Here is a 12,526-nt window from a genome sequence, read left to right on the forward strand (position 1 = left end):
CTAGAAAAGTCCCTGAAAAAAAAATTGTTAAGAAGTATAATCACCTTTTCAAAACCCACAATGCAGCTTAGTTTTCCTTTATTTATTTATTTGTGGTCATGAAGACTGACCCCATTTCCCCATAAAATCCTCCCTCCATACTGCTGCATTATGGCACAAAAGACTCTAAGTGCCACCAGACAGAAGGACCAGAGTTTCTGATTATAAACAATGATGCTGGGTAATGTTTAAATGAGAACATTGGATATGGATGGTCAGATGAAAGATACCAAAATGTCAGACAGCCCATCGACTGGTGTTGCCATGAGATTCAACAGTCAACATCAGTCTGATAAGCTACCCGACAAGGTGGTACAGCCATGGAGATGTCACGATGGTAGGCAAAACAAGCAGACATTCAGGCAGGATTTGATAAAAAAACAAAAACAAAAACAAACCAAAAAACTGGGCATTTCTGGCCTGTTAAGATCGAACCCCAATTCTATTCTATTCTGACATAATGCTCATAATGCTCCTAAAGGAAAAAAGTAAAATTGTTTATTTTCCTCCCAAGCAAAACAAAATGAACAAGTTGAATCAAAAACATCCTGATGGAAAAAAATCACATTAAGAATAAAACACTTACAGAAAGGCAAGAAAACTGGGTTACATATAAATTTGTGTCTGTTGAAACCAGAGTACACGCTAGAAAACATTAACACAGATACGACAGAGTGTGGTTTTTCTTAGAAATGGGTAATTTCTCTCTCCAGTATCCTTTCACTTGTATGAGATCTCTCTCCTCTCCTGTTTTCACGAACCAAGAAATCCCCAGGTAGGCCAATCCCAGAGGTGCCATTTAGCAGTATGCAGCAGCCCAGTTTCAGCATAACAAAACATGCCTTGGTAGTGGCTCTCTCATGCAAATAAAAGAAGGCTTAAGAAATTCTTGTTGTAGGTGGATTAGGCAAGGCTGCCATTCAGCTGATATAAGCGAAAAGTAAAAAATCAAAACGCTCAAGAAAACGGACACAATTTTGGAATGATTAAAGATGTCTTTATAAAGTTTTTTTCAAGACTTCATTCTAAATACACAGAATAAAAAATGGTGTCAGCTCACTTGTAAGACACCAACCAGATTTTCCTTATACTGTCTCAAAATTTAAAGATCCATTTCCCCAGAGGGTGTGCAATGCATCATAAAATGGCCCTTTTTTGAGGGTGGGAGAGGAAGGTTGGGCAGGATGGAATATTAAATTGTAACATGATAAACATGCAAGACTGTTATCCAATCTAGATAATTTATATACATTTTGATGACTTAGGAAAACAAAGCAATCATTTGTGACAAGCCTAAAAAGCTTGACATATTTAACATACTTAGGAACTTTTTTTGTGTGGTGGGAATTCTCTAGTTGTATCATGTGGGCCTTTTGAAAGTAACAAACAGAAGGCCAGTCTGTTACAAGTTTGCTGCTGAACATCACATTCCACCCTAAGAAAACACAAGGTGGATTGGATTGGGGGTGGATACCTTACCTTAGCACAGAAGGAAAAAGTATGTCAGTGCAAAGTATGGACTAAACTGCTTTCAGGAAAAAAGTTGTAAAAATTGATACAGGTTGGAAAAGGGAATTTTCGTTCCTGGCTTGGAGTCCTCCCAATTTAAGGCAGAACCCATCCACTCCAATTTCTGCAGTTTAAAACTTTCTCTACTTATTTAGTTTTCTCCTCTGAGTTCAACCGCTGCTGGATTCGTTTGGCATAACTTTGTGCCATGGAGTTAATGATAGATAGGATGAAGTAACACACCATGACAACGACCAACTTTTCAAACATCCAGGACAACCAGTTTTCTCCCTGTAGAAATAAATGCAGAACAATGCAATGAAAAAGGCTTCATTAGTTCAGTAGTAAAAAGAGGATCATCTATAGTGCTTTAAGGAAAATAATGAAAACCTGAAGTGTGTAACTTACAAAACCTAAAGAATTAAAAATGAAAAGTAAGCAACCGCAGCTACTCTGAAATCTCCATTCCTCTCCTTTTTACACCCAACTATCAAGATTTCACTTTGTTGGATGTAAAATCAGTGTTGAATCATATAGTTTAGAATGGGGTGAGTGTGAGGTTAGCTCTTCTACTAAGACCTAAGAATAAACTCTGATTAAACTCAATTCTGAAGTCGCCATGCAGATACTCGTGAGTATTGTCAGGACAGTTAAATATTTTTGTTCCAGTATTAGGAGCTGTTTTTAAAACACACAAATGTATCTGTTTCTGATGTCATGTTTGGTCAACAACAAGAAGGTGCAAGGCCATTAAAAAAACAGTGCTCCGGCCGGGCGCGGTGGCTCACCTCTGGAATCCCAGCACTTTGGGAGGCCAAGGCGGGTGGATCATCTGAGGTCAGGTTAGCCTGGCTAACATGGTGAAACCCTGTTTCTACTAAAATACAAAAAATTAGCTGGTGTGGTGGCGCGTGCCTGGAATCGCAGCTACTTGGGAGGCTGAGGCAGGAGAATCGCTTGAACCCGGGAGGTGGAGGTTGCAGTGAGCCAAGATCGCGCCATTGCACTCCAACTTGGGCAACAAGAGCGAAACTCCGTCTCAAAAAAACCCCAAAAAAACAAAAAATGAACCAAACCAAACCAAACAAAACAAAACTGTGCTTCCCTCGAGTTTCCCATTTCAGGTTATTGCTTACTCATCCTCTTCTAGTCATTTCCCTTTGCCTCAGAATCGTTTACAGAAAAGACAGTCTAAGTTTTAAAGTTCAGCTATGGTAAGAGCCTTGGTTTATTAAAAAATTATCATTTTCTCACGGGTGAAAAGAAAAATAGAGTGAAAATCAAAGGGAGATATTCAAGTCACCTCAGTAAGTCTAATATTTTGTTATGCTGTAAGTTTTAACTTTTTAATCCACTTGGGAAGTATATCTACCAAATACATCATTTAAGATCAAGGCAACAACTCATTCTATGTAACAGAACCATTACTTTCCATTGGCTCTACCCTTGTTTTTGGGAGAAGATGTACAGAAGTTACACTTTCTAGTTTAAGACAAAGACAAATTTCCCAGTAGAGCATACACAGACACTCAACTTCTGTCAAGGAACACTGGCAAACCAACCTCACTTACTTGCCTAAAAATGTGAGTGAGAGCTGTGAATGTAATTTCAGCCCGAAACTTCCCAGAGGGGAGAAAAAACCGGATTAAAGTCTTACCTGTGGTGTGCCCATTTCGCTTTTGTGGTGAAGCTTCTGCCGTTGAGCCTCCAGGTACTCCTGAAATGGCTTCTGCAGAGATGGACCTATGCCAGGGACAGCACTGGAAGCAGGGTACAGTAGCCCAAAGAAAAAGACACATTTGGGAAGAAAAGCAGGAAAAACGTTAAAGAAAATGCACTTACCACCTGGACTCAAAAGGCAGGGATTGGATAGGAGAGGAATAAAATATAAAAATCAGAGAACTGCTGAAATTCTGTGAGCTCTTTTTAGTTAAAAAAAAAAAAAAAATTTACTTCTTCTAACAACCCGTTAAAAAGCAAAATCTCTCCCACCAACATGTCTGGGAGAAACCAAGAGCTGTAAATCAGGAACCGCTTCCAGCAAAAGAGCTAGTCCTCAGAGTAAGGCCAGCTCAGCTGATACTGTACTCTGGTGTGGCACAAAGAATAAAATGAATGACTTCTCAGAAGTCCCACATTTATCACCACCAGTTCCTGTAAGAACTGGTTTGAACCAATTAATAAGGAAATGACTTATGCTTGTGTCATCCCTAGTTAAAAAAGAAACTGCCCGCCCTCTCTCTGACTTGTCCCCTCTTCTCAGAGGGGGCGGTCTTTCTCAATCTAAGTCCTTATTAGGACAATCTGTGCGTCATCCTTATCCAAAAAGAATGCATTAGCAAGCTTGGGAGGCACCTCCCACTAGTCAGAAGTCAGTGATTAACAAAGGAACAAAGAAGGAACTATGAACTTTGAATCCTTTCATGGTTTATGGTAGACAGTTTGCACAGAAACTCCAGTACATTAGTAACAACTTGTTCTGAGATGATTGGGATAGTGATCTTTGATAAATTTATGTACTCGGAGCTCCTTCTCACCCAGAATACATGGAGGCAGTGCTGTTAAACCGGTTTGGCAACTGTAGCTAACAGGCTCCTGTTTTAGACATGCTTGCAGGCGTTTTTAAAAACGGTAGCTTGGGGCAACTTAGAAAAATCAAACATCTCTATTTTCTGTACCTTTTAGTTTCTTATCTGTCACATAGGGCTAAGGATATAAATAAGTTCAAACTCTTTCTTAGAGCCAGCCAAAGAGATTCCAATATGTACTTGCAACACTGCCTAATGCTTGTCCTATTAAGTATACTGACTCAAATTCACTTCACTTCTTTTTTTTTTTTTGAGACAGAGTCTCGCTCTGTCCCCCAGGTTGGAGTGCAGTGGCGCGATCTCGGCTCACTGCAACCTCCACCTCCCGGGTTCAAGTGATTCTCCTGCCTCAGTCTCCCAAGTAGCTGGGATTACAGTCGCCCTCCACGACGCTCAGCTAATCTTTGTATTTTTGTAGAGACGGGATTTCACCATGTTGCCCAGGCTGGTCTCGAACTCCTGACTTCAAGTAATCTGCCCGCCTTGGCCTCCCAAAATGCTGGGATTACAGGTGTGAGCCAGGACACCTGGCCTCACTTCATATTTTGTTTTTTTTTGAGACACAGTCTTGCTCTGTCGCCCAGGCTGGAGTGCAGTGGTGCGATCTCGGCTCACTGCAACCTCTGCCTACCGGGTTCAAGCAATTCTCCGCCTTAGCCTCCCAACTAGCTGGGATTACAGGCGCTTGTCACCATGCCTGGCTAATTTTTTTGTATTTTTAGTAGAGATGGGGTTTCACCATCTTGGCCAGGCTGGTCTTGAACTCCTGACCTCGTGATCCCCCTGCCTCAGCCTCCCAAAGTGCTGGGATTACAGGTGTGAGCCACCACGCCTGGCCTTCACTTCTTTTCTAGAACAATTCCTTGCTGCTTTTTATAACAAAAAGGAGGAATAGAAGAGTTTTTGCTATTATATTTTATCAGATGCTAACATATCCCTAACTTGTGGCTGATTCTTTTCTTTAATCCTATTTATCTATCAGTCACCAAATACTTAATTGATTCCTTTTGCTGGGAAAAAAGCCAAAAAAAACCAAACTGCCCACAAGGAACTTAAAATCAATTATGGGGATTTGGATTCAAAACATAGGCAGATGCGCCCACACACACACGAACTGATCTGTGAACAAAATAATTTACAATTCAATATTAAAGTTTTTGGTACAGAAGATATATACTGAAGGAATTGGAGGGAGAAAAGAGAGATCAGTGAGGGGTGAAGTTGTTAAAAAGGTCCTTTAGGCCATGTAAGGTGGCTCACGCTTGTAATCTCAGCACTTTGGGAGGCCAAGGAGTTCAATACCATCCTGGGAAACATGGTGAAACCCTGTCTCTACAAAAAATACAAAAATGAGCTGAGGATGGTGGCATGTGCCTGTAGTCCCCGCTACTCAGGAGGCTACAGTGAGAGCCCAGGAAGCTCAGGGCTGCACTGTACTCCAGCCTCGGTGACAGAGACCCTGCCTCAAAAAAAAAGATTCTTTAATGAATACTGAAGGATGTACAAAAGGCCTGAACAGACATATATAATAAATGTGAATACTGCACTGATCAGACCAGAAGACCTGTGACAGACATCAAAGATGCTGTGAACAATCGAGAGAACTCATTACCTTCAGACTAGCCTCTCACTGAGCCACCGCTCCCGGCCCTGACTTTTAAGTGGACTTGTATTAGGAAGGCAGACTAGTAATCTTCCCTTATATATTACAGGTGGGAATGCAAATAGTTCATCCATTTAGACTAGAAATAAATGACATGAATATAACAAATATATACAATTTTTAAATATTTAATATATTAAATATATAATATATATATTTTTGTGTATATAAATATATGCACAAAAAGGTTGACTTTGAAAACTGCAAATTTATGTAGCCGGGCGCGGTGGCTCATGCCTGTAATCCCAGCACTTTGGGAGGCCGAGGCGGGCGGATCACCTGAGGTCAGGAGTTCGAGACCAGCCTGACCAACGTGGAGAAAACCCGTCTCTACTAAAAATACAAAATTAGCCAGGCGTGGTGGCACATGCGTAGAATCCCAGCTACTAGTGAGGCTGAGGCAGGAGAATCTCTTGAACCTGGGAGGCAGAGGTTGCAGTGACCCGAGATCATGCCACTGCACTCCAGCCTGGGCAACAAGAGTGAAACTCTGTCTCAAAAAAAAAAAAAAAAAAAAGCAAAGAAAACTGCTATTTATAAGAACTTTCCTTTTCATAAATCAATTTTTTCACTTTAACAGTACTCTGGCCAGGTGCAGTGGCTCACGCATGTAATTGCAGCACCAGGGGAGGCTGAGGTGGGCGGATCACGAGGTCAGGAGTTCAAGACCAGCCTGGTCAACACAGCGAAACCCTGTCTCTACTAAAAATACAAAAATTAGCTAGGTGTGGTGGCACACACCTGTAATCCCAGCTACTCGGGAGGCTGAGGCAGAAGAATTGCTTGAACCCAGAAGGTGGAGGTTGCAGTGAGCTGAGACCATGCCATTGCAATCCAGCCTGGGCGACAGGGCGAGACTCTGTCTCAAAAAAAAAAAAGCAAAAAAACAAAAAAACAAAACAGCCTGGCCAACATGGTGAAACCCTGTCTCTACCAAAAAGACAAAAATTAGGCCAGTCGTGGTGGTTCACACCTGTAATCCTAGCACTTTGGGAGGCCGAGCCGGGTGGATCACCTGAGGTCAGGAGTTCAAGACCAGCCTGGCCAACATGGCGAAACCCTGTCTCTACCAAAAAGACAAAAATTAGACCAGCCGCGGTGGTTCATGCCTGTAATCCTAGCACTTTGGGAGGCCGAGGCGGGTGGATCACCTGAGGTCAGGAGTTCAAGACCAGCCTGGCCAACATGGTGAAACTCCATCTCTACTAAAATACAAAAATTAGCCAGGCATGATGGCGAGTGCCTGCAATCCTAGCTACTCGAGAGGCTAAGATGGGAGAATCGCTTGAACCCAGGAGACGGTGGTTGCAGTGAGCCCAGATCGTACCATTCCACTCCAGCCTGGGCAGCTCAGCAAGACTCTGTCTCAAAAAAAAAAAAAAAAAAAAAAAATTAGCTGGGCATGGTGGCAGATGTCTGTAATCCCAGCTACTTGGGAGGCTGAGATGGGACAATCGCTTCAACCCGGGAGACAGTGGTTACAGTGAGCCCAGATCGCACCACTCCACTCCAGCCTGGGCAGCTGAGCGAGACTTCGTCTCAAAACAAAAAAAAAAAAAAAAACAAACCCCCCCCCAAAAAAAAAAAAAAAACAGAAGTAGCCAGGCATGGTGGCACGTGCCTGTAATCTCAGCTACTAGTGAGGCTGAGGCAGGAGGATCCGCTTGAACCTGGGAGGCGGAGGTTGCAGTGAGCCGAGATCATGCCACTGCACTCTACCCTGGGCAACAGAGTGAGACTCCGTCTCAAACAAAAACAAAAACAAGGCCGGGTGCAGTGGTTCACGCCTGTAATCCCAGCATTTTGGGAGGCTAAGGTGGTGGATCACTTTAGGTCAGGAGTTTGAGACCAGCCTGGCCAATATGGTGAAACCCCGTCTCTACTAAAAATACAAAAAATTAGCCAGGCGTGGTGGCGGGTGCCTGTAATCCCAGCTACTCGGGGGGCTGAGGCAGGAGAATTGCTTGAACCCGGGAGGTGGAGGTTGCAGTGCGCCATTGTCCTCCAGCCTGGGGAAAAAGAGGGAAACTCCGTCTCAAAACAAAACAAAAACAAAAACAAAAACGAAAATAAAAAACAGTACTCTAAGTTGTCATTTAAATCTACCAGGGATAGCCATAGTCAAGCCATTATTTAAGAGAAAATTAAGAACCAAGACCCAAATGTTAGAAAGAGTATAATGTTTTTGTTGTTTAGGGGAATGAGGAAGGGACTGGAAATAATAATTCTAGATTCTCTTCAAAATAATTTGAAAAGGTAAATAATTTGCCATTGTAAGTCCATTAAGAGATACACTTTATGTACCCATAATAATTTTAAAAAGAGATACACTTTAGCTGATAAATACATTTTAGCTGATAGAGTACATCACATGATGTGTATTCACATGATGTATAATTTATCTTGAGGATAATGCTGAGATTAATATACCAATTTGTTATGTGTCTCTGTAGGTTTCCATGAAAGACTAAGAAAACAGTTGAAAACAGACAAGAGGTTAAAAGTTTTATTTATTATTATTATTATTTTTCTTTTTATATTTTGTAGAGATGGAGTCTCACTATATTGCCCAGGTGGGTCTCAAATTCCTGGCCTCAAAAGATCCTCCCACCTTGGTTTACCAAACTGTCATCAAAATTTTAGTTACTTCTGTTTTTCATTTCTCTACCTCTACAATGGCTTAGGCTACTGATGCCTCAGCTTCAACAAAGTACTCTTATACTATAGTTTGCTTAATTATCACTAAAGCTATTTTAGTAACAGACTAGATAAAAATAGAAATCACAGCTCTCACTCTTTTTTTTTTTTTTGAGACGGAGTCTTACTCTGTCACCCAGGCTGCAGTGCAGTGGCACGATCTCGGCTCACTGCAACCTCCACCTCCCGGGTTCAAGCGATTCTTCTGCCTCAGCCTCCCGAGTAGCTGGGATTACAGGCCCGTGCCACCATACCCAGCTAATTTTTGTATTTTTAGTAAAGATGGGGTTTCACCATGTTAGTCAGGCTGGTCTCGAACTCCTGACCTTGTGATCCGCCCACCTCGGCCTCCCAAAGTGCTGGGATTACAGGCGTGAGCCACCGTGCCCAGCCAGAGCTCTCACTCTTAACATGCATTTAAGGCAAACAATAATGCCAGCTCTAAATCTCGTCCGTCAAGTTATTCTCAAGCAGCAGACCAGAAGCAAGAGTCCATTCTGACATTTAAGATTAACTTAAAGTGCACACACGGGGTGGGAGTAATAATTTGCAACACAGTTCAAAGGCTTTCTATAGTTGGTTTAGGAAATACCCTAAATGCCATTCTCCCTAAGCCATTACATTCTTGCAACCCTGTGCACCTTGCTAAAGATGCTAATCTCATCCCATAGTTAAATTGGGGAAGTCCTCCAATTTGCCCTTAAGCTCTGATTAAATTCAAAGAATTACAATTTCGACCAGGTGTGGTGGTTCATGCCTGTAATCACAGCACTTTGGGAGGCCGAGGCAGGCAAATCACCTGAGGTCAGGAGTTCGAGACCAGCCTGGCCAACATGGTGAAACTCTGTCTCTACTACTACAAAAAAAAAAAAAAAAAAAAATAGCCAGGCACGGTGGTGGGCATCCGTAATCCCAGCTACTCGGGAGGCCGAGGCAGGAGAATCACTTGAACCCAGGAGGTGAAGGCTACAGTGAGCCAAGATTGTGCCACTGCACTCCAGCCTGGGCGACAGAGCAAGACTCTGTCTCAAAACAAAACAAAACAAACAATTACAATTTTGTGACATAGAAGAACATAAAGTAGGAGAACAAACAGACATAGAACTATTTTTTCAATCAATTGCAGGACTAAAATATACCTAAACTAGCTATGTAAGTAGGTACTTGCTCTAGGTGAGAAAGCCTTAGAAAAACAAAAAAAGAAGTAGGTTGGGCACCATGGCTCAGGAGTTCGAGACCAGCCTGGGCAACATGGCGAAATCTTGTCTCTACTAAAAATATAAAAAAATTAGCCAGGCGTGGTGGCACGTGCCTGTAGTCCCAGCTACTTGGGAGGCTGAGGCACAAGAACTGCTTGAACATGGGAGGTGGAGGTTGCAATGAGCCGAGATTGCACCCCAGTCTAGGTGACAAAAACAAACAAAAAAAGTTGATCTCATTTGCTTTTCCTTGCTGTGAACCTTGAACATAGTGGGTAGAAAAATCTTAGTGGGTAGTAGTATCTTCAGATTTTTATTTCTGGCACAAGCATAACAACAAATATAAGATTTAAAAAAATTTTTCCACCGGGCATGGTGGCGCATGCCTGTAGTCCCAGCTAATTTGGAGGCTGAGCAGGAGGCTCTCTTGAGCCCGGGAGTTGGGATGGAGGCTTAGTAAGCTATAATCACACCTGTGAATAGCCACTGCATTCCAGCCTGGGTAAAATAATGAGATCCTGTCTCCGAAACAAACAAACATATTTCCAACAAATGATGCTAGTGGCGATTTTTACACTTTTGTTATTGTTAACTTCTGTTAAAAAAAAAAAAAAACAAAAAAAAACTCAGAGGCTGGGCGCGGTGGCTCACGCCTATAATCCCAGCACTTTGGGAGGCTGAGGCGGGCAGATCACCTGAGGTCAGCAGTTCAAGACTAGCCTGGCCAACATGGTGAAACCCCGTCTCTACTAAAAATACAAAAATTAGCCGGGCATAGTGGCAGGCGTCTGTAAACCCAGCTACTCGGGAGGCTGAGGCAGGAAAATCGCTTGAACCCGATGGGCAGAAGTTGCAGCGAGCCAAGATCGCACCATTGCACTCCAGCGTGGGTGACAAGAGCAAGACTTCATCTCAAAAGAAACAAAAAGAAACAAACAAACAAAAACCTCAGGAATGCAAATAAATTTTTTTTTTATTTAAAGAAAAAAACACAGACTCGAAACCTACTCAGAGCTCAAAATTGGTTTCATGGGAACAATATTTTCCCATGCTTACATACCTAGAATCTGTTAAACAGACCTAAGACAAACTTCTTGGCAAGCTTAAATATCGTATTAAAAAAAAAAAATCCATTCAAAATAACATTTGGGCAAAATTCTGCCAAGAGCCCTTGCCAAATTGTGAACAAAATCTATTATTTTTCTATGGTTTTTAATATATATGTTACTCTGCTTCTGGAAATCACTTATGTGACAAGAAATCTGTATTTTAGGCTGGGTGTGATGGGTCATGCTTGTAATCCCAGCACTTTGGGAGGCTGAGGCAGGAGGACTTGAGGCCAAGAGTTTGAGATCAGCCTGGGCAACATAGTGAGACCCCTGTCTCTACAAAAGTTTAAAAAAGTAGCTGGGTGTGATGGCAAGTGCCTGTAGTCCTAGCTATTCAAGAGGCTGAGATGGGAGGATCCTGTGAGCCTAGAAGTTCAAGGTTAAAGTAAGCTAGGATTGAACCACTGCACTCAAGCCTTGGTGAAAGAGCAAGACCCTGTCTCTCTCTCAATAAATCAATAGATTAGATAGATAGACAATAAATAAATAAGATCTGAAATCTGGCCAGACAGGATAGGGTGGCTCATGCGAGTAATCCGAGCACTTTGGGAGGCTGAGGTGGGAGGACTGCTTGAGTCTAAGAATTCAAGATCAGCTTGGGCAACATAGTAAGACTCCTGTCTCTACACCCACACACAAAATTAACCAGGTGTGGTGCACACCTGTAGTCCTAGTTACTCAAGAGGCTGAGTGGGGAGGACTGCTTGAGCCCTCCTAGGAGGTCGAGGCTGTAGTGATCTAAAATCACACCACTACACTCCAGCCTGAGCTACAGAGGGAGAACCTGTCTCTTAAAACACAAACAAAAAAGATTGATTCACCTTGTTGTTTAGCCCTATTTACAGAGGGTATACTTAAAGTCTAAGCAGTTGAAGTCTCTAAGCCTAAGAATATTTTACCAGCAAAATAAAGTAAATTTTTTATTTAATATAGGCTCTGCTCCTTTCTCAAATACTTTTTTGAGGATCTCAGCATTAATATGAGCATATAGGTTATATTTACCCTACTGAAAAACATTCTGACATAAATTCTAGTAAGGAGGCGACAGCCTCTTTACAAAGAGTAATAAGCCTTTTGTCTTAGAAAAAAGTCTGGGCACAACAGTTTTTTACCTTTATTTCATTGTTTGTGCTGGGTTAGTATTCCCTCTGATGATTAATCACAAAGTCTAAAGAATCTCAGGGTGTCATAAGTCAGATCCCAGGAAAGCTTATAAATGAAAAAAAAAAATTTTTCAGGAGAAGATTCAGGTCAGGGTGCTATAAAAAGGAAAGGGTGCTCGGCTTGGTGGCTCACTGTAATCCAAGCACTTTGGGAGGCCAAGGTGGGAGGATCACTCGAGCCTATGAGCCTGGGCAATATAGTGAGACCTCATCTCTACAGAAAATTTAAAAATTGGCTGAGCATGCTGGCATGTGACAGGAGGTGGGAGGATCACTTGAGCCTGGGTGGCAGAGGTTGCTCCAGCCTGGGCAACAGAGCTAGCCCCTGTCCCCACCCCCACCAAATCTGGATAGCCCAACTTCAGAAGACTGAAAACCTGTGCCCAGAGTTATAAAATTTAATTATGTTCTAAATGAACATCAGGGTCTTTAGAATTTTCTTGATTGAATGAGGACCACTGTATGTAAATCAATACATCAGATTTATCCTCTGACCCCAGAGAATTCTATCAATTGAGATTTGGCCCAGGAGCACAGGAGTAGACTCCTATATAGAAAA

The 12,526-nt window shown here is 42.2% G+C and overlaps 1 protein-coding gene across 4 annotated transcripts in view; it reads right to left on the reverse strand.

Moving 5' to 3' along the window:
- Positions 1 to 1,014: 1,014 nt before the first annotated feature.
- VMP1 (vacuole membrane protein 1) overlaps positions 1,015 to 12,526 on the reverse strand; it is a 134,218-nt gene continuing 122,706 nt past the window's right edge. For all 4 annotated transcript variants that reach the window (XM_058445165.1, XM_058445166.1, XM_032162905.2 and 1 more), the window contains 2 exons: positions 3,206 to 3,308; positions 1,015 to 1,839 (listed from right to left, as the gene is read on the reverse strand). In XM_058445165.1, the coding sequence (XP_058301148.1) occupies positions 1,696 to 1,839; positions 3,206 to 3,308 (247 nt within the window). In that variant the 3' untranslated portion in view covers positions 1,015 to 1,695. The remainder of the gene's footprint in view (positions 1,840 to 3,205; positions 3,309 to 12,526) is intronic.

This window comes from Hylobates moloch, unplaced genomic scaffold, assembly GCF_009828535.3.
Source record: "Hylobates moloch isolate HMO894 unplaced genomic scaffold, HMol_V3 SCAFFOLD_10, whole genome shotgun sequence".
NCBI classification, from domain to species: domain Eukaryota; kingdom Metazoa; phylum Chordata; class Mammalia; order Primates; family Hylobatidae; genus Hylobates; species Hylobates moloch.